Source organism: Anomaloglossus baeobatrachus, chromosome 2, assembly GCF_048569485.1.
Source record: "Anomaloglossus baeobatrachus isolate aAnoBae1 chromosome 2, aAnoBae1.hap1, whole genome shotgun sequence".
Classification (NCBI taxonomy): Eukaryota; Metazoa; Chordata; class Amphibia; order Anura; family Aromobatidae; genus Anomaloglossus; species Anomaloglossus baeobatrachus.
The window spans coordinates 401,490,981-401,514,340 of record NC_134354.1 but is presented as its reverse complement, the minus strand read 5'-3'; the positions used below and the strand labels follow the sequence as shown (position 1 = coordinate 401,514,340).

The window sequence follows — 23,360 nt, the reverse complement described above, 5'->3', positions numbered from 1 at the left end:
CCTCCTTGTTGGCTCCAGCCCCTTTTATAACCTGGGTCCGCCCCAAACCAGGGTGAACCACGATGAACCTCCTGGAGACAAAAGTAGAGTGACACGTCATGAGTGGCATAACTAGCGTCCTATTTGGAACCGCAACTTCAATGATGACCTCATGGCTGCCATGACCCAAACACCTCACCAGTCATCGTCTGACCATCAATAATGCGGTGACAAGTCATGAGGGTGGGCCTCTGCAAGCCATTTGGGAGGACACCTGATGCCCTGTGGTCTATATGGGACCCCCACATCAGGGGCAGGGCCAAAGAGTTCATTACCGGACCTAGTCTCTGATGCAGTAAGTGCCTGAGCATGCTCAGTAGCATGAAATAAAGTCTCTGAAAAAAGACTATCAGCTTTAGCATGGTGTCTAGGCACAAAACAGGACTTAGACCCGGCACGGAATGCAAGTACCTGTGCAAAGAGGCTTTTGACACTTAGTGTGGGAGCATGCGCTGTATCCCAAAATGAAGACTTAGCGTCAGGAATGGCACAGTCAGGCTGAGCATACTCACTAGGCGAAACACTGTAGTTAAGCTGCAGCTGGGGTAAATCGGCACACGCATGCGCACTAGCTGCCTCTCCACACTTAGACGTGGAGGAGAAATTGCTCTTCGGGTGTGAACTTGGAGATGCTGTCTATGAACAGAAGGAAAAGCTAAAGGAAGCCTCACTTTCTATCCCTCCGAATTATCAAATGCAGCAATGAATTCCCTGAGTTTGCTATAACATTAGCGTAGCAAAATGTGCATGAGGGTGTCATGTAGAGGTGCTAGAAATAGCTTTGCACCAGTGGGGCACTAATGGAATACAACAGCCAGTTCTATGATGCCACTAAATGGCAGTATTTTTTGCTATCAATATAGCTTATTAAAAACAGAGCAGGAGGGTGTCATGCACAGGTGCTAGAAATAGCTTGGCACCAGTGGGGCACTAATGGAATACAACAGCCAGTTCTATGATGCCACTAAATGGCAGTATTTTTTGCTATCATTATAGCTTATTAAAAACAGAGCAGGAGGGTGTCATACAGAGGTGCTGCACATAGATTTGCACTAGTGTGACTAGACAAAAGTCCAATAGCCACGTTTAGGATGCCACTAGGTTCACTGACTGTTTGCTAGTATAATGGCTTAGTAACAATGAGTTTGAGTGTGCAATGCAGGCAGAGGTGCTGCAAATATCTTTGCACTAGTGGGACTATACAGAAGTCCAATAGCCACGTTTAGGATGCCACTAGGTTCACTGACTGTTTGCTAGTATAATGGCTTAGTAACAATGAGTTTGAGTGTGCAATGCAGGCAGAGGTGCTGCAAATATCTTTGCACTAGTGGGACTATACAGAAGTCCAATAGCCACGTTTAGGATGCCACTAAGTTCACTCAGTGTTTGCTAGTATAATGGCTTAGTAACAATGAGTTTGAGTGTGCAATGCAGGCAGACGTGCTGCAAATATCTTTGCACTAGTGGGACTATACAGAAGTCCAATAGCCACGTTTAGGATGCCACTAAGTTCACTCAGTGTTTGCTACTATAATGGCTTAGTAACAATGAGTTTGAGTGTGCAATGCAGGCAGAGGTGCTGCAAATATCTTTGCACTAGAGAGAGAGGGGAGCCAGCACGATCTGAAATTGGCATGCATCATATAAAAAGTGAAAATTCACAGATTTATTCCAACTGTACTACAATAAAAAAATGAGATTTTTAGCAAATAATTGATCAATTTTTTGAGCCACCCCTACCAACGTCACGGCAAATCTCAATAGGGGGGTCCTACTCTACATTCTGTATTTCATGTGCCATGCGGCCTCCTAGATAAAGTTAAAAGCAGAACCATAATAGAGCACACATACCTGTAACCTGTATATAACCGCTTCTATGTTGCAAAAAAGGCACTTGTGGATAGAGACCAGCCCAGGTCCCAGCATGTGGAGCAAGCCCTACACATACCAGGACTATATCAGAACTGATACTCCCAGTGCCAAACAGCAACCATTGATAAAGGCGGACCAGATCCAAGATGGTGCTTAATTAGCAATGCCTGTGGAAAGGGGTGAGGTAACTGAATCTGAACAGCTACCAACTAGTGGGACTATACAGAAGTCCAATAGCCACGTTTAGGATGACACTAAGTTCACTCAGTGTTTGCTAGTATAATGGCTTAGTTAAAAAGAGTTTGAGTGTGCAATGCAGGCAGACATGCTGCAAATATCTTTCCACTAGTTTGACTACACAAAAGTACAATAGCCACGTTTAGGATGCCACTAGGTACACTGACTGTTTGCTAGTATAATGGCTTAGTTAAAAAGAGTTTGAGTGTGCAATGCAGGCAGAGGTGCTGCAAATATCTTTCCACTAGTGTGACTACACAAAAGTACAATAGCCACGTTTAGGATGCCACTAGGTACACTGACTGTTTGCTAGTCTAATGGCTTAGTTAAAAAGAGTTGGAGTGTGCAATGCAGGCAGACGTGCTGCAAATATCTTTCCACTAGTGTGACTACACAAAAGTACAATAGCCACGTTTAGGATGCCACTAGGTACACTGACTGTTTGCTAGTATAATGGCTTAGTTAAAAAGAGTTTGAGTGTGCAATGCAGGCAGACGTGCTGCAAATATCTTTCCACTAGTTTGACTACACAAAAGTCCAATAGCCACGTTTAGGATGCCACTAGGTACACTGAGTGTTTGCTAGTATAATGGCTTAGTTATAATGAGTTGGAGTGTGCAGAGGACAGGAGGGTACAGTGGCAGGATTGTGGGCTCTGGGTAGAGGAATGGAAGCCTGCCTTTCTATTCCCTCATAATGGGGAAATGCAGCGAGGAAATCCCTGACCTTGGCTACACAGACGCTGTCTCTGTTTTCAGGACCTGTCACCTATGGCTCTGACCCTGCCGGTTTGAGCCCTTAAAAGGACTGATAGAAAGTGCTATCCCTATGCTGTCCAGCGCTGTGTATGCAGTGCATACAGCTGTATCAGCGATAGGACAAAGGACGGAGCTGCGACAGTGATGTCTGACACCAAGGACGCAGAAGAGATAATGGCGTCCGGACGGGCAGATACTCGTTTTTATAATGCAGGGACATGTGACATGGACATCCTATCACACATGCCGTTGCTTCTCTGGCTAAAAGTCCACTTAGCTGTGTGTGTGTCTGGGATTGGCTGACATGCTGGCCCGCCCCACTACACGTGCGCGCTTAGGGAAGGAAGACAATGAAAAAAAAAAAATGGCGATCGCCATTATACAAACAGCAGTGATCTGAAGGCGCTGTTCCCGCACACTATACACTGAAATGTCATAATAGTGTGAGTCACAGAGTGACTTACACTATTACAGCGGAAAGCCAGCTAGGAATTAGCTGTTTTTTTGCTGCTAGAACTGTTCTCGAACGTATCTAGAACTATCGAGCTTTTGCAAAAAGTTCGAGTTCTAGTTCGATCTAGAACAGGCCCCAAAATCACTCGAGCTTAGAACTGGAGAACCTCGAACCGCGCTCAACTCTACTTATTTGTAATGAGAATACCCAAGTCCTTCTCCTGTTCTGTAGTCCCGAGTTTACTTCCATTTAATGTATATGCTGCTATAGGATTACTCCGTCCTAGGTGCATTACTTTACATTTATCAACATTAAATCTCATTTGCCCATTCCACAATTTTATCCAGATCATTCTGTAATATTATACAACTGATCTGATCTATCAGTGCAGTGAATGTTTCATGAACATACCTTCAAACATGAATGTGTCCACTTCATCTCTCATCTCTTCATCTGATAACTGGTTGCCATCATCATCCTGGGCCAAAAAAAAAGTAAACTTATTTTTTAGCAGGATATGCATGCTTTGCTAGAGATTGCCCCAAGTCTCCCTCCCAGTCCCTAGACAATTAGCTGATTTTAGGGAACGCTGCAGCCTGTCAGATTTCTTCCCAGCCACAGTCACTGTGGGGGAAACTGAAGTATTGTATAATGACCGTTTGGTTAAATGGCTGTCCATGTAATACAAGGGTGGCTTAATTCCTTCTGAACTGATGCCACTCTCTGTAGGCTGCTTCTATGTTCATATACATTCATTCTGAATATATACAGAGGCTGATCTTATGAGACGATAAGATTAAAGTGATTGTTCACTACCTGGACAAACCCTTTTTAAATGAAGTAATCCCATTGTAAAATAACAGATCTGACCCAGTTCTCCTCATGTGACAATCAACGGCCACTATTGGGCTGCTGTCCCTCAATATTTCCGCTTGTCCAAAGAAAGTGGCCCAATAGCGGCCACTGTAGGCCAATGTCACGCGACTTGGGCAATGTTGGAACAGCGCTGGTGCAGGAGTTGGGTTTCTGTTACTTCAATTTGTCAGGAGGGACTATGTAATTGAAAAATAGGTTGTCCAGCTAGTGGACAACTCCTTTAAGTTCTTTAATTAAAGATAGGAAAACAATCGCTTATGGGACATTATCCCAAGCCACAATGTATAATGCAGGCTCCAGTCATTGTATATGGCATGGACAAGCAACAGATGGCTATAAATACTGTAGATTTAGAAAAAATGGAGATCTGTTGTATACCCTACAGACAAGAAAATGTCTATGAAGCTGAAGGACCCTCGTTCATCATGTAATGTGGGTAAGATGAGTTACACGGTAGCATTTTATGGCATTTGGCCTATTCTTATAAGCCTAAGAGAAGTGATCCAAGATGTCTGTGGAATTCACTCACCACATATTGACATTTAGGCCGGAGTCACACTTGTGAGTGACTCACAGAGTCTCGCATTGGCATCACCCGGCACGGGCTGCCAGGTAGCGTCTCAGCTACATAGAAATACATGCAGCCGACCTGCTCCTTTCAGGAGGGTGTGCGGCCGTGCCGGGTGATACTGATGCAAGACTATCACGCGTCTCTCGCAAGTGTGACTCCGGCCTTTTAGACAATTCTACCCCGCATGTAAATCCCCATTTATTAAAGACACCTGATCTGACCTTAGAGAGTAACAGAATGTCAATGAAATCCTTGGTCTTTCCTTGCTTGGACTTGATCCAGTTCTCTGCGCCCTTCTCCTGTAAAGCCTTCTTCCTCAGCTGTACTACGTTTGCGGTAAACTCGTGCACAATTTTGCAAGCGTGTCGAAATTTTCTTCCATTGGAGGAAAAGCGGTAGATGAAATCAAAGTGATGAGGAAGGTAGTGCTCACGTTGCACAATTAAGTTGCTGAGTTCATAAATTGCAGCAATATATTCACTTGGCTTCCTGTAATGACAACATTTACCAGAGACTGTAAGAAGTCAAACATCCCAAAATGATGCTTGTGGGCATAAAACATAATGTAACAGTGGCCTGACTTGGTATCTTACCAATTACAGGGAATCTGTCACCATGTTTTTAACCCCTCATCTGAGAGCAGCAGAACATAGGGGCAGAACTCCTGATTCCAGCGATGTGTCACTTACTAGACTGCTTTATGTAGTTATGATAAAATCACTGGAGAGCATCAGTAGTGGACTAGTAATCCTGCTGCCATGTAATTCTTCACATTCATGAGCTCTGTATTACTATATCCTCACCACTCATTGAAATCTTTCTGCCTATGCACAGTGTACACAGTGTGCTGTCAATCAATGTTGTTGGTAGAGTTATGCAGATAACTGGTATAACTGCATTTTTTATCAAAATCTGCAGCAAAGACAAAGAGCCCAGTAAGTGATAGATTGCTGGATTCAGGCTCTTTGCTCCTACATTTTCTGCTCTTGCTTGGTGACAGATTCCTTTTAATGAGTTTGTCCGATGTTAGAAAAAAGGGTTACCTTTTCTATATCCAATGCTGTATCTTTATCTGGTATTGCAAGTAAACAGTGATCACCATTTAATAGGAATCTGTCACTGGGTTTTTGCTCCCCCATCTAAGAGCAGCATTATGTAGAGACAGAGACCCTGATTCTAGTGATGTGCCACTTACTGAGCTGTTTGCGCTCATTTTGATAAAATCAATGTTTTCTCTGCTGCAGATCTATCAGTTAGGCCTGAAACACACATCCGTGAAACACGTGCGTGTTTGGTCCGTTTCCGTATATACCGGAGACACGGCCAAACGTGCACCAATGTTTTTTAATGTTTGAGGACACGTGCGTTTTTCATTAAAGTCCGTGGGTCCATGTGCGTGCTACGTTTGTGTCTTCGTTTTGCACGGAAGCATGTCCGCTTTCAGCACGCAACACGCAGCACGGACCCAATGAAAGTCAATGGGTCTGTGCGCACGTCCGAGTGACACGGACGCATCTCTGTTTGCTCCCTGTACGTTTTGTGCTTTTTTCATGTGATGTCGGTCTTTTTTCTTTTTCTGTTTTGTTCTCTCCCTCAGTCCGTCTCTCTCTATATCTGTCGGTCGGTCTCTGTGTCTTATCTGTCCCTCTAGCTGTCTGTCGGTCAGTTCCCCCCCTCTCTCATACTTACCATTCCCCGATCTCCGGCGCAGCGCTGCATGGCTGTTCTCTAAACTCCGGCGTCTTTTCCTCTTTTGAAAAAGCCGGCCGCTCATTAATCAATCTCGTATTCCCTGCTTTCCCCGCCCACCGGCGCCTATGATTGGTTGCAGTGAGACACACCCCCACGCTGAGTGACAGGTGTCACACTGCACCCAATCACAGCAGCCAGTGGGCGTGTCACTATGGAGTATAGAAATAAATACATAATTAAAATAAACGGCGTGCGGTCCCCCCCAAATTTAATACCAGCCAGATAAAGCCATACGGCTGAAGGCTGGTATTCTCAGGATGGGGAGCTCCATGTTATGGGGAGCCCCCCAGTCTAACAATATCAGTCAGCAGCCGCCCAGAATTGCCGCATACATTATATGCGACTGTTCTGGGACTGTATCCGGCTCTTCCCGATTTGCCCTGGTGCGTTGGCAAATCGGGGTAATAAGGAGTTATTGGCAGCCCATAGCTGCCACTAAATCCTAGATTAATCATGTCAGGCGTCTCCTCGAGATACCTTCCATGATTAATCTGTAAATTACAGTAAATAAACACACACAACTGAAAAATCCTTTATTAGAAATAACAAACACAAACATATTCCCTGGTTCACCAATTTAATCAGCCCCAAAAAGCCCTCCATGTCCGGCGTACTCCAGGATGGTCCAGCGTCACTTCCAGCTCTGCTGCATGAAGGTGACCGGAGCTGCAGAAGACACATCCGCTCCTGACAGCTCTACGCAGCAAATGAAGAGAGCCGCATGATCAGCTGTGCTGTCACTGAGGTTACCTGGATCCAGCGGTGGATGAAGCCGTGGCCGCGGGTAACCTCCGTGACAGCTCAGCTGATCACGCTACTCACCTCAGTTGCTGCGTGGAGCTGACCGGAGCGGCGGTGAGTAGCGCGATCAGCTGAGCTGTCACTGAGGTTACCCGCGGCCACCGCTTCATCCACTGCTGGATCCAGGTAACCTCAGTGACAGCACAGCTGATCACGCGGCTCTCTTCATTTGCTGCGTGGAGGTGACAGGAGCGGCAGTTTCTTCTGCTGCTCCGGTCACCTTCATGCAGCAGAGCTGGAAGCGACGCTGGAGGTCTGTGGATTACTCCGGACATGGAGGGCTTTTTGGGGCTGATTAAATTGGTGAACCAGGGAATGTGTTTGTGTTTGTTATTTCTAATAAAGGATTGTTCGGGTGTGTGTGTTTATTTACTGTAATTTACACATCAATCATGGAAGGTATCTCGGGGAGACGCCTGACATGATTAATCTAGGAGTTATTGGCAGCTATGGGCTGCCAATAACTCCTTATTACCCCGATTTGCCAACGCACCAGGGCAAATCGGGAAGAGCCGGGTACAGTCCCAGAACTGTCGCATATAATGTATGCGGCAATTCTGGGCGGCTGCTGACTGATATTGTTAGGCTGGGGGGCTCCCCATAACGTGGAGCTCCCCATCCTGAGAATACCAGCCTTCAGCCGTATGGCTTTATCTGGCTGGAATTAAATTTGGGGGGGACCGCATGCCGGTTTTTTTAATTATTTATTTCTCTACTCCATAGTGACACGCCCACCGGCTGCTGTGATTGGGTGCAGTGAAACACCTGCCACTCAGCGTGGGGGCGTGTCTCACTGCAACCAATCATAGGCGCCGGTGGGTGGGGAAAGCAGGGAATACGAGATTAATTAATGAGCGGCCGGCTTTTTCAAATTAGGAAAAGCCGCCAGAGCAGTGTGAATGCCGTGCAGCGCCGGTGATCGGGGATCGGTGAGTGTGAGAGAGGGGGGGACACTTCAGTCACTCGGGGGAATAGCGGTCACCGGTGAATCCTTCACAGGTGACCGCTAATCAGTACACGGCACAGACAGAGCCGCAGCATGACAATGAAGTCGGGTGAAGTTCACCCGAGTTCATTCTCATCGCGCTACTCTGTCTCCTGTCAGCCAACATGTAGTAAACGACATTTTGCATCACACACGGACATTCCACACGGACAACACAAACACATGTCAGTTAAGTTTCAGACGCACACACGGACCTTTCACACGCACATACGGCTAGCATACGGGATACATACGCAGGCCACACATACCATAAAAACGGACCTAGAAAACGGAACCGAAAAACGGCCCGTTTAACATGGACGTGGTTTTAACGGATGTGTGTTTTCGGCCTTATATAGAGTTCATGAATATGCCGGACAACACACTAAGTAGTCCTCTAATAATCAACTGCTGATTAATCAGTAATTTTATCAAAACTACACTAAGCAGCCCAGTAAGTGACATATTGCTGGAATCAGGATCTCTGCCTCGACGTTATGCTGCTCTCAGATTAGGTGGCAAAACATGGTCACAGATTCTATTTAATCATTATGTATCTCCTGAAGAACTGTACCCATTAGTCATTCTGAAGCAATATATATGCAAAAAGTTACATACTCTTGGCAGCCACTGTCATAGCTGAAGGTACATTTAAGCAAGCTGTCCAATGTCATGAGGCTGATGTGTTCAAACATATCCAAGGACATCGGGCCTTCCACACTCAGTCTGCGCCATTTAGCCTGTGAAAACATACATAGATAGGTAAGATGTAAAGTGGTTGTTCACCCCTGACTAAAGATCACTTTACACGCAACGACATCGCTAACGAGATGTCGTTGGGGGTCACGGAATTCATGACGCACATCCAGCCTCGTTAGCGACGTCGTTGCGTGTGAAACGCAAGAACGATCAAAAATACTCACCTAATCGTTGACACGTCGTTCTAATCTCAAATATCGTTGCTGTTGCAGGACGCAGGTTGTTCGTCGTTCCTACGGCAGCACACATCGCTATGTGTGACACCACAGGAACGAGGAACATCACCGTCCCTGCGGCCGCCAGCAATGAGGAAGGAAGAGAGTGGGCGGGATGTTACGGCCGCTCATCTCCGCCCCTACGCTTCAATTGGGTGGCTGCTTAGTGACGCCGCTGTGACGCCGCACGGGCCGCCCCTTAGAAAGGAGGCGGTTCGCTGGCAACAGCGGCGTCGCTAGGCAGGTAAGTACGTGTGACGGCTGTTAGCGATGTTGTGTGCCACGGGCAGCGATTTGCCCGTGACGCACAACCGACGGGGGTGGGTGCTTTCACCAGCGACATCACTAGCGATGTCGCTGTGTGTAAAGTGCCATTTAGTGACAGTGGTCTATTGGGATGTTACTATTAGATCACTTTTATCAGTGGTCTGTTCATACGGAGAGCAGAGATATCCTCCCATGCTGCAGTACCATAGTACATTGAATATAGTCCAAGAATATATTACTAAAAGTGCATGGCCATCTGGTGTCTTTGCATGTCTCACTATTACACATAATTTACGAACATCTACGGTTTTATTTCTTTGCCTGTCTGGATTGGATGGCTTGTTACTGACATCTGGTGAGAAATTCATATCGATAGCACCTTTAGAAATATATTTCCTTAGAAAACTGGTGACATGTTCATTACATATTTCCCGATGCATACCAAGTCGATTTTTTTCAAGGTTTTCAAGATTTCTGTTTTTAATTTAAAGGGAATGCCCAATGAGGACGGCTACTTGATAGAAATCTGTCCATGTCATGTGATGCTTGTTAAAAGCTCTGATAATTGTCATAAGCTGTCCACCTCTGGATCCATCATGTAGCCTGGATAGATTTTTATACATTTGTAAGGAATAAAAACTGTGGAGTGAAGCTTTAATTCTCCAATTAGCCTTTACCTCACATCTACTACTGCCAAGTAAGAAATACGTGACGCCTACGGCTTAAACTCACATGCATGATATCTGTGCTCTCGTTAAAGATCTTCACATAGTGCTTTAAAATATCAAAGTGAAATGCAGGAGTCAAGAGACGTCGGTGACGGGCCCATTTCTCTCCACGGCTGAGCAAAAGACCATCTCCTAAAAGATAAAAATGATTCAAACAATGAGTTAATTTAACACATCAGGACTTATACTGATTAATCATTTAATAAGAGAATTTGTGATTTGATTCTTTTACACATTTACCTTATCAACAATTAAAATAACAAAATCATTACATTCCTGTTGATGGCTGTCATGATCCAGGCTGGCTTTTCCCTGCTGCTGGTTACACCCAGCTCTGGCCTGGTCATGTCAGGTGTTAACTTCCTTTGCCTCGTTCTGGATCCTAGAATGCTATATATTGCCTGTCTACCTATGGCTCAGTGCCAGTGATATTTCTGCCTTGCAGCATGTATACTGGCTCTGGTGAGTGTTCCTGATCTGTTCTGCCTCCCTACTACTGTGTCCGGACTTGTACCCTCCCCCGTTTGTCTCCCTGCCCCAGCCCCTGACTTCCCTCTCCTGTCTGTTGTTTGGGTTTCCCTCTGCATACCTGATCTCCCGGCTTCTGACTCGGTTCTGTTTTCTGACTTGATTTTGATCCTCCCTTTGCAGTGACTTGACTTTTCTGGCTAGACCCTGACTGTTTGACTACTCTATTGCCCACTTGTGGTTCACCTGTTAACTGCCTACTGAAGTTACTCTGCTGTACTTCAGCTGCCTTTCTGTTACAGTGTTACTTTGTCTCTCCTTCACTACTCTTCTGCCACCTAGTGGAGAATACACTGTACTACATCTTACTAGCTCTTTGTACAGCGTGACAATGGCACAACCGCTCCAGTGCCACCTCTCCTAGGCTCCCTGACAATCTTTGAGCTGAAATGATGATTTTGACCACTGCAGCCAATCACTGGTCTGAGCTGTGATGTCATGGTAGATGCATGAGAAGACTGAGGCCAATAATTGTCACTTATTGTAAAACTATGCAAATAAAGACCAGTGGGGAATAATTTAATTATCGTCTCATGTTCTCTCTGGTGGTGCTGCTGCTGGAAAACAAAACACTTAGGGGTCATGAAAAATACTAATCCAAAGTGTCGTAATTTTTGATGACTTTGATGGGTGTTCGCACATCCCATCTTTGTGTCACCCACTTTATAAAAGCTGTCTGAAACTGGCACGAAAAAGTCAAAAGTTTGCGACTTTTCAAAGTGTTTTCTACAGAAAACTGTCACAAACCCTTTAATGAATGGGTCCCTTTAGGTGTGTGCATGTCATCTTTTAGATGCTGGAGTACCTACAGTCGTTGTGATGCAGTATACACTTCAGAAAAATGCCGGCAGCGGTTTCCCCTAAGCATCTTTTCTGAAACCTTTTTGGAGGTCTTTTGTGATGGCTTTAGTGCTGACATTTTTTTTTTTAAATTCCATACATAACATAATGGAGGCTTTCGTTGGAAGCCACCAGAACTATGAACCGGTCACCTCTTTCAGCTGGCTGAATTCTGAAGTGTACAGGGCTATAGTTTATGTTCAGATTCAACCAAATGCAGCAAGGTTGATTGAACAGCGCTTCACAATACAGATGGACAATGACCCAAAACATTCTGCAAAGACAACCCAGGAGTTTTTAAGGCAACGAAGTGGAATTTTTTGCAATTCTGCCAGGTAAATCATCAGATCTCATCCCCATCGAGCAAGCATTTCACATACTTAAAGGGAATCTGTCAGCGGGTTTTTGCTACCTTGTCTGAGAGCAGCATGCTGTAGGCAAAGAGACCCTGAATCCAACAATGTATCACTTAGATTACTGGCTGCAGACGTTCTGACACAATCATAGTTTTTAGATTTAGCAAAGCAGCAGGGGCTGAGAAAGCTGCCATCTTCCACACCAGGGTCTAGTGCTGAATTTCACTTTTAGGTCTAGGGAACATTTTTTGTTTTAAGGCCCCGTCACACGCAGCGATATCGACACGACACGACAGAGATAGTGACACGTTTTGATCGTTAAGGGCCGTTCGTTGGTCTCACATGCAACGACGTCGCTAACGATGCCGGATGTGCGTCACAGAATCCGTGACCCTGGCGATATATTGTTAGATACGTCGTTGCGTGTAACGGGGACTTTAGACAGTTGACTCCCCTTTTTGGGTGACCCTTTCATGCCAGACCTAATTTCATATTGCTATTTGTGCTTTTGATTATATAATACGATATATCGATATATAACACCTTGTATTTTGTGAGTTTGTAAGCTATTTTGTTGTAATATTCATTTTACTGAGTGGGATTTGTTATAAACTGGTATTGTATTGTTACTTAAATACTTGCTATGGACTACAATAACTGTAGACTCTATCGTCAAAAGTTGCATCACCACGTGATAGTTTGTCCAAATAGATCTCACATTTAAAGGCTTATTTCCATTTCCAAGATCCTTTCCCAATATGTAGTAGGTGTAGTAATAATAATAATAGTAATAATAATAATAATAATAATAGCAAACACCTCCAATTAGAAATGTAGCCTAGTTCTTCTAATTCACCATATCGCCTACCTCATATTCAGGGCATTTCAGGACCTTGTGTATCCATGGTTACGACCACACAGTTAGTTAGTTGCTAGTGGTCATAACCATGGATACCTTAGGTCCTGCAATGCCCTGAACAGGAGGTAAGCAACATAGCTAATCAGGAGAACTATACTACATTTCTAATTGCAGGTATTTGCTAATGTTTTTATTATTACACCTACTACATATTAGGATAGGATTTTGGAGATTGGAATAACCCTTTAATGCCTGTCTGTCTCATGTTCTTTATCCTGGAGGTTCCAGAGGAGCGATGATAAAATTGTGAAATGTCTTAGTAACAATTTTATTTCTAAATACTAGATAGATAACATAGGCAAACATATCACATACTCCGGCCCTAACAGCAAAGTCCACAAAGAGTCAATAAATGGAATGTCATACCTTTATACGCAATGAATCAGCATTTACTGTATGCGGAAGATATTTATGACACCACGTAACAAGTGCTGTGGACACATGAAATAATATAATTTTGCTTAAACCCCTACTGTACACATGCTGAGCCAAGTTACTGAAGTTCTAGCCAAACAGGCTTAGTTATCAGCAATCTAGGCACAATCAACTGCAGGAATACAAAGTTCTGAATGTGAGAGCCCTTCACAGGGTGACATTCAATCTAGGGAAAAAATTGAAGTGGTCTTTCAGTGTTGACGCTTAAAAAAGGGCATGACTAACAAGCATCAGGCCAGGAGAACTAGGAAATACTTAAAGAAAAAAAATTATACACGTGTTCGGTTTCCCGCAGTCATAGATTGAGTGAACTGCGATGAGGGATCCTTAAGAAAATGTGCAGTCATATACATCTCTTACTTGTGCTGCTCCTCCTGTCAATAACTATTCTGCTGTCACACAAAGTGGTGTAACTAGAGTCTGATTGGACCCCATACTAAATTTGATTCTGGGAAACAGCCTCATACAGCTCATCGATAGTGGTCAATTGGCCACGAAAATCACCCAACTGCATCATGTAAGTGCAATAACAGTTAGAAGAATACAAAATGAAGTCTATCCATCCAATCAAAAGCCAAGAGGCTAAATATCGGAGTCAACAACTCGGCTCATCACAAGGTCTCTTAGTTCTGGCTAGAGTTGAGTGAGTAGCTAACTATTTGTACTCACTATACTCAGAACGAGTACTGTCTAATACTCGCGTATTTGTTTCGAATAGCATGTGCAATGCAAGTGAATGGGGAAAAACTCGCAATGTAACGAGTAACCCGAATGCCGTACTATTCAGGTAAGTAGTGAATAGTGCGAAATTCGAGTTACTCATTACATTGCGAGTATTCCCCATTGACTTGCATTGCACACGCTATTCGGAACAAATATGTGCATATTAGACAGTACTCGCTATGAACATAGTGAGTTAGAATAGTTAGCTACTTGCTCAACTCTAGTTCTGGCGTAACAAACACGGTAGTGAAAGTGGCTCGTATGCTTTGTAATAGTGAGATCACAGACGTCAATGCAAGCACCATGCAACCCATGTTACACAAGTCTGGAATGGAGGCCCGAAAAAAGGAGAAGTCTCCACTTCAATATAAAAAAAAAATAAATCTTTATTTTTATATAGCGCTAACATATTCCGCAGCGCTTCACATACATCAGGAACGCTGTCCCCATTGGGGCTCACAATCTAAATTCCCTATTTGTATGTCTTTGGAGTGTGGGAGGAAACCAGAGTACCTGGAGGAAACCCACGCAAACACGGGGAGAACATACAAACTCCTTGCAGATGTTGTCCTTGGTGGGATTCGAAACCAAGACCCCAGCACTGCAAGGCTGCAGTGCTAACCACTGAGCCACCGTGCCGCCCTATATCATAAGAAGTGTTGGATTGAGTTTGCAAAAGAGTATAAAGAGTGGACAGCAAAAGATTGGAAACAGGTGATTTGGAGAGATAAGATGAAAGTCAATAGACTAGGCTCTGATAAGTGCAAATGGGTCTAGAAGAAACAATGGAAAAAATGGGCTAACAGATCGAGAAATTAAAGGAACTGTCAAGTTTGGTGGAGGAAGCCAGATGATATGGGGATGTTTTACAGCCAAAGTTGTTGGATACTTGACCAGGATTGATGGTGGTCTCAATACTGAGTTATGGGAGTATCCTACAAGACAAGTTACTTGATACCCTCGAGAACTATGGGTATGAAAAGAACGACAAAGTGTTTCAGCTGGACAACAACTCTAAGCATATGTTGAGATTGGTGAAGAAAATGGTTGAATGACAATGAAGTAGAGGTACTGGATTGTCTCCCACAGACCACGCACCTCATCCCAATTAAACACTTGTGGATAGAGTTGAAAAAACCCAAGTGAATCTACCAGTATGTGTCGCGGGCGGGGAGGAGGGTGCCGGCACCGCGCTCACCCCTCTGCTCGGGTCCGGCTGCTGCTGCTCAGTGGTGGCTCGAGCGGTGGGCCGGATCCCGGGGGTTCTCGAGCGGCACTCCTCGCCCGTGAGTGAAAAGGGGATTTTGTTGGGGAGATTGTCCGTGACGCCACCCACGGTTGTGGTGATTTGTAGCACCACCGCTGCTCAATATGGGGATCCCAGGAGTGGTGATGCGGAGCAGCCAAGTGTTGTGTTGCCCCTCCGTGGGTAGGGGTTGGTGATCCCGGGGCCCGGTGATGGGGTGGAAGGGTGCAGGGATGCGGGGGCAGCGCTGTGCCTTGCGGCACTGTGGTACTTACTCAGCCTGAGACGTTGACACAGTTTTACGGTAAACCACACGGCTGGAAAGACGGTTCCCACGGACGGCTGCACTTGCTTTCCCAGTAGGTAGCGGTGATGTCCCTCTGACCTGCACCTGAAGTTTCTATGTTAGTAGCGATGGGTTCCCACCGGTAACCCGCTCCCCGGCTTGGATATGGGCCGGAGGAGCCCTACTTTGCCCGCAGACGCTGGCCCTGAGGAACTGGTGCTCTGGCGGTGGCGGTGTTCCTCCTTAATGGTTGGACTTTTGCCTTCAGTCGGGACTTGGTTGTTGGGGGATCGACGTCCCCTTCACTGACGGATTCGGCAAATTATGGCGACTCCTAGCCTTGCCGGGGTCCGAGAGGCCCCTGCCCTGGTGCTGACTGTCCTTCGTATACTGCTCCAGACCGCCGGGCCGCTACTCGATCGCGGTCCTTCCAGCAACCTCCGAGCAGTCCCCCTCCAGACGATCACCGCTGTTGCTGACCTTGCTGACCTGTCCTGCACTTAGCTGGACTCACTTCAGGCCTTTCTACGCTCCCTTTTGTTCCTTTTCTTCTTTGCTCCACTACCACTTCACTTTCACTTAGCTCCTTTACCACCTCCTTCTACTTCACTCCCCTGCACTGAACTCCTCTCACTTCCTCCTCCAAACTCTATCTGCCTGGTTCCTCCCGCCTCCAGAGCTGTGTACTCCTCGGTGGGTGGAGCCAACCACTTGGAGGAAGGCAACAAGGATTTTGGTAGCTTAGGTGTTCCTAACTGGGGTGTAGGGTGTGGTGGTGTGATGACCTGTGACCCCTGGCTTGCCCAAGGCGTCACATATGCACCAACATAGGGAACAGGTAGGTGAAACCTGGGAACAGATTTCGATCAAGACATGCTTGAGCAAACCCAAAAGGATTCAAGCAGTGTTAAAAGCCAAAGGTGGATTAAAAATACTAACAAAACAATATAAATATAAATTTAGATAGTAACAATGCAGTGACATGATGAGAATCTGAATAATCAATAATATGCTAAATAGTTGCAAATCAAATGCATGTATGAGCTAGCCAGGATAATTGTCCAGAAAATGAAGGTAGTCTCATTCTCAAAGCTGTAGTGGATGGTGAGATATGGAGTCTGAAAGTTAAAAGATCAAAACATTGTTATCCTTTTGCTTGTCAGGGTACCTTAAGTGCTCCACTCCTACATCACCATGGTGAACCGATAAACAAATTAAAAAAAAAGCGATCAAATATATTACAACAACACAATCCAATCTTTATAGAGGTTGTTCAATACTTGGAGAACCGTTTCTCAATTGCTGCAGTTCTCCATGTAAATTAAAAAACACTTATACTCCCTTCTTGCACCTGTAGCGCCCTGTGCCTAGACGCCACAGATAATAACTACATGTATATTTCCATCTGTATAACATGTATTGTTAGCCTTAATGAAAATTTGGTTACCTCTGCTGCTCACTACAAAACACACATTTACATACACTCTCGTACTGGGGTTATTCTCTTGGGAAAAAACAACGCTTGAGAGAGAGAGCCCTAGATGGAGTTAGAGGTGGAGCTTAGTTTTGAGGTAAATTTCAGTGAGTTGGGGAGTTGGTGTGGTTGTGTGAGGTGATGTGAGGATTGTACTGAGGAGAGGTCCTGACTCCTGACCTGAGGTGTTTTCTAAAACCTCTGAAGGGGCCCACTACACTTGTCAGCGTATCAGTCTGTAGGTCACCGGTACCTTCAAGATTGGAGACAAAACTAAGACTGCAGCCTTTTTACAAGGGGCAGTGCAGTTCCTGGGAGCACAGTGGCATGTGTAATTTTGGAAACTTCTAGAAGAAATAGAGTCTTCCTTCAGGATTTTAGTCACTTACTCGCTAAAAGGGATCACAATTCCAGATGGCTCTTGTCTTTGGAATCCTAGGATAACAAGATACCTATTCCCAGGTAGGGAAATAGCAGCAGGAAGAATACACCATCACTATACAGCAGAGAAGCCAACTGTCATCCCCTTTACAAAAGCTTGCCGCTCGCGCTCGGTACAGCCATATTGCCACTCTGAGCCACCACCGTGACATCAGAGGTCTACCGGGGGTGGCACACACCGTGGCTATGCCAGCAATATTGGTACCTGGTCTCCCGCCACTTGAGGGACATTGCTGTGCCACGTGAGCGCTGCAGTCTGTCATTGTCTGCTGATGGGTTGCAGCACTCGGATAGCATAACAATGGAGACCTGATGCCTACAAAGCTGAAATGGCATCAGTGTGTGGGGACAGTATGTCTTTTTTTACATGGGGGACAACAACATTTAAGAAGGAGTTGTCCAGGTAGTGGACAGCCCCATTAAAACGTTAAACCTACAATATTGACCACTACTAAAAAAAAAACCTGAACTAATAACAACCAGGTAGTTGCTTTATGGAAAATGTGATATCTATAAAATTACCCAGGAATAAATCAAACCAAGTTTGAATCATAATTCATCTTTATTACAAGAAAAAAAAAAAATCCACAGCAGTATAAAATGCAGAAATGAGTACGTGGCACATGAAAATATCTAATAGTAATAGAATGTACATCTGTCAATATACATTAAACCACAACAAATGTTAATAATTAACATGAAAATTGACAGTGTACAATAATAAATATATTACTAATCACAAAGTAGTGAGAATAATAAAAAAATATCAAATACTAAATGTGCCACAGACTAATATATGGTAGAAACTACATTCATGGTAGGATGACAAAGGCATAATATGGTAGCAATGTGGAGTGAATGAAAATAAGATGGCAAATGAAAAATGATAATGAATAAATCAGGAGAAAAGCTGGGGACATGTCTGACTGCAACCAATCACAGATGCCGGCACTGCCGATTGGTGGACAAAGCAGTGCATATGGATGAGCAACATTAAACGGTCCTGGAAATGAATGAGCGGCCGTGGGAGCAGTGTACAGCTGCAACGGACCCTCGATAAGTATGAAGCGCTTGCTTCATTCTTGTTTTCTTTATTTTTCCTTCATTTATTTTTTTATTTTCCGGATCATTAGCCGGAATTCCCCGAGAATTCCAAGTCTGGGCCTGACACTCGTGTATGTTTGAAACCGCGCGGATCCGGAATTTTACAGTCCAGGTCCGCTCATCACTACTCTTGTTACGTTAGCTTTGTGCATGGTGTGAGGCTTAATTTATGCTCATTACGTAAGATGCCAGCCCCGCTCCCAAGGAGGAAGAGCTACACAACCGACAAGGAGAGGTGAGATTAAGGAGAGACAATCCGGGATGGGTGGGAGCTATGGTCATGTATACATTGATGATATCTTATCCTGAAACCATGGATACATATGAAAAAAGAAACATAACTTACCCAACCAAGGTTTTAGAAAGCCATAAAATAATTCATCTTTCGGTGCAATGGCAGCTGTGAAAATAAAAAATAAAAAATTGGTGATCCACATAATTGAAAAATATATATGCGCAGTGTATGTAAACAATGCTGAAGTTAAGAAATGTGAACAGTTAATGTAGTTTCATGTGTGAAATAGCTATTAAGTGTGAGGAAGGAGTAATGTAATTATTGAGGTCAGTAACGTTGTATAAATGTACACTTTCGTCCTCTTTTATGTTTGTAGAGTGCAATGCATGTCAGATTCCCTATAGATCAGAGGTGCACAACCGTTTAGGTTCAAGTGCCGCATAAAATTTGAAGCGGCATTCTGGTCCGAGGCATAGATTGACAGTAATGCGTATCTATGCATTAATCTAATGAGTGAAGTTTCCATTTTTAGAACTTGCACTATTGTGGACAAAGAGGGTGCTCTGCTCTCGTATTTAGCAAATAAACAACCAATACCATAATACACGATAGCATTCGTGCCATAGGAAAAAAAGGGGGGGTGTTGTGTAACTATTCATATAACCCTTTTAAAATCTTAAATTTTATTGATACTTATTTAAAATCCACAACCTTTGTGCAAATACAATGTGAAAAAAAGAGGGAAGAAGGTAAGATGCTTACCCTTTACAATGACCCTCCCTCCTGTCCACTACCTACCGCGGGGGTCGGCACCCTGATAGCTACGAAAATGGCGCCCCCACTCTGCGGTGGCTGACCCTGTGATATCCCTAAGAAAGCCCTCAAATAGATGGTGAAAAAACAGATAAAGTCAGGGGTCACAGACAGGGTACAATCATCCTTCAGTGGACAGAAAGATTGGGACAACCCACATGAACACCTGGTTCAGACCACCTCCAATGTCATTGGTGGTTCCGGGGTAATAATACAGACTATAGATATCAGATACACTAGGTGTATAGTCCTATATGACCCCAAAAGGAAAAGTCAATAGCAAATGCATGCATTAGATGCCAAAAAATTACGCCTAGGTATGCACAGTGATGAACAATGAGATACTTAGTGACATAAAGTGTACAGACTAATGAACACACCCTGGCCTCTGATGCTGACTCTTATACACGGCCGGTTTGCTCCTGTACAAAATAAATCAGTGCATTTAAACCTTACCGGTATCTGCGCATACCCAGTGCAACTGCCTAGGAACAACCAAATATGATCATTGAGGTTAGTCAAAATGAACACTTATCGTGTGAGGAGGGTTCATGTGTCAGTCCCAGAATCGCCCCGGTTCTGCCTCTACGCGTTTCTCCGGACACGGATCATCAGGAGGCTTGATACAAGGCTTTGCCAACCAGTTTCAGGACAGCATGATGTCAGGATAAGGGGGGAGAACCGATATACTTGGCTCTCCTTTTAAACCTTGCCGGTAGTGGGCCACCTCCATCCCCAGCCAATCAGCCCATCCCCCCTCCACACGCCCAGACACACCCCCCACCACATCAAGCCAAGCCCTCATGATGTAATGTTACAACAAGATCCCTTGTCAGATGTTTGCCCCCCCCCCCTCCTGTTCCTGGCGTGTTCCCCAATCATGTATGCCTGTCCCTCTTTCATAGATATCCCTGTTTATCTGATGATGCTCTCCTGATATTAATGTGGTGGTGTGATGTTTTAGCATATGGTCATTTTTGTGACTCCTGGGTTGTTATAAGTATAACCTGTATGTATATACAGGATGTCCCCAGGTTGAAACAAGAGTATATATGAACTTAGATATTGAGAATATAAGATGCCCGTTAGAATCTGGGGGGAGTGTATCTTTCCCCCGCCTTCCCACTGATAAGCAATAGCGTCCCACTGTGGGAGTGGTTGAGGGATGACATCTATTGTGGGGCGGGTATGTTTATGCTGCTCTCCGCCCATGCACTTGGCCGTATGTAACCATGTGACGTCACCTCCGGTTTCGGCCACTGATGCCTCCCCACTGATGGGTAACAGCGTCCCACTGTGGGAGTGGCTGAGGGATGACACCTGTCGTGGGGCGGGTATGTTCATGCTGCTCTCCGCCTATGCATCCGGCCGTATGTAACCGTGTGACGTCACTTCCGGTTTCGGGCATGGACGTCACTTCCGGTTCCGCCTGGCGTTCCGATTGTGGAACGCAAGCGGCGTTACACCATGGAACGCATCAGGGGGCGTTCCCAGAGGCATCTTGTGAGTATGTATGATTCCAAAATAAATGGTGTGTGAACGGGACAAAACATGTGGTTCACCGGTGCGATAATCATGCGCCCTTCTATTGTACACATTGCTGAAGGGACCTTAACATCTGACAAGGGATCTTGTTGTAACATTACATCATGAGGGCTTGGCTTGATGTGGTGGGGGGTGTGTCTGGGCATGTGGAGGGGGGATGGGCTGATTGGCTGGGGATGGAGGTGGCCCACTACCGGCAAGGTTTAAAAGGAGACCCAAGTATATCGGTTCTCCCCCCTTATCCTGACATCATGCTGTCCTGAAACTGGTTGGCAAAGCCTTGTATCAAGCCTCCTGATGATCCGTGTCCGGAGAAACGCGTAGAGGCAGAACCGGGGCGATTCTGGGACTGACACATGAACCCTCCTCACACGATAAGTGTTCATTTTGACTAACCTCAATGATCATATTTGGTTGTTCCTAGGCAGTTGCACTGGGTATGCGCAGATACCGGTAAGGTTTAAATGCACTGATTTATTTTGTACAGGAGCAAACCGGCCGTGTATAAGAGTCAGCATCAGAGGCCAGGGTGTGTTCATTAGTCTGTACACTTTATGTCACTAAGTATCTCATTGTTCATCACTGTGCATACCTAGGCGTAATTTTTTGGCATCTAATGCATGCATTTGCTATTGACTTTTCCTTTTGGGGTCATATAGGACTATACACCTAGTGTATCTGATATCTATAGTCTGTATTATTACCCCGGAACCACCAATGACATTGGAGGTGGTCTGAACCAGGTGTTCATGTGGGTTGTCCCAATCTTTCTGTCCACTGAAGGATGATTGTACCCTGTCTGTGACCCCTGACTTTATCTGTTTTTTCACCATCTATTTGAGGGCTTTCTTAGGGATATCACAGGGTCAGCCACCGCAGAGTGGGGGCGCCATTTTCGTAGCTATCAGGGTGCCGACCCCCGCGGTAGGTAGTGGACAGGAGGGAGGGTCATTGTAAAGGGTAAGCATCTTACCTTCTTCCCTCTTTTTTTCACATTGTATTTGCACAAAGGTTGTGGATTTTAAATAAGTATCAATAAAATTTAAGATTTTAAAAGGGTTATATGAATAGTTGCATTCGTGCCATAGTCAGCATATGGAGAAAGCCATATACAGAAAATGATTGTAACAATTAGAGGAAAAAATCTGTACAAAGGCTTAGTAGTTTGAAAAAATATATATAAATTTTAAGTGAAAAATACATATAACATTGCATATTAAAACTTGTAGAGACAGGTGATGAGTACCACTAGATGGCGCCCTCACAGCACACTGGTATGCAGATGGATGTAGCAAGACAGCTCAGTGGCCAAAAGGTCACATAAAACAACCAAATGGCATCATAATGAAAGTCCACTGACTGACAGGCATAAACCGTGCTGCAGCCATAACTACTAACATCAATATCCTTGCTTTGTGCAAATATAAATGCAAGCACGGAATACCTGATCACAAAAATCTAGCATACCTAAAGCGTGGTGTGAGTGTCCAGACCCGACCTATAGGTTTCGATAATCCTTCTTCCGGGGGTGGTCTCAGGATAAAAAGAAGCGTCCTTATAAATAAAAACCGTCCACTCATAGACCATGTAAGTCCGGGCCAATCAGAATAGACCTATTCAATCGGAGTCCCCCAAACTCCCTTTTATTAACATTTATCATTGGTAGACAGCCTGAGATGCCGTGTTGGGCTCCGCCCCCATGATGACGCGGTACCGGAAGTCTCAAAGTGTAGGCACCGCGTCACCATCCAGGAGGTGTGTCCACCCCTTTACTGATGAAAAGCCCGAGATGCCGGGTTAGGCTCCGCCCCCATGATGACGCGGTACCGGAAGTCTCCAAACATAGGCACCGCGTCACCAGCCAGGGGGTGTGTCAACCGCGTCATATAGGGGAGTGGACATGTGCCGCACCATCTACTCACAAGGGCTCTTAGATAAGTATACCGCATGTATCAAAGTGCCATGGCAACCAAACAGCCATGGTAAATCATGCGTCAGCAATGTCCCCGTCATTGATAAAGGCTACACCTCCCCCCCATTGATCCACATCTAATGTAGAAATACAGGGGGCGGTTCCCAAATGACGGAGGCGTATATATGA

At 44.9% G+C, this 23,360-nt stretch overlaps 1 protein-coding gene across 1 annotated transcript in view; it reads right to left on the bottom strand.

Annotated features, from left to right (window-relative positions):
* Positions 1-23,360, bottom strand: part of CYP4F22 (cytochrome P450 family 4 subfamily F member 22) — a 143,486-nt gene that overhangs the window by 38,044 nt on the left and 82,082 nt on the right. Inside the window, exons 4-8 of the mRNA XM_075336096.1 lie at positions 19,013-19,066; positions 10,319-10,446; positions 8,964-9,085; positions 5,029-5,296; positions 3,772-3,838 (exon numbers count right to left, since the gene is read on the bottom strand). Of these exons, the coding sequence (XP_075192211.1) occupies positions 3,772-3,838; positions 5,029-5,296; positions 8,964-9,085; positions 10,319-10,446; positions 19,013-19,066 (639 nt within the window). The remainder of the gene's footprint in view (positions 1-3,771; positions 3,839-5,028; positions 5,297-8,963; positions 9,086-10,318; positions 10,447-19,012; positions 19,067-23,360) is intronic.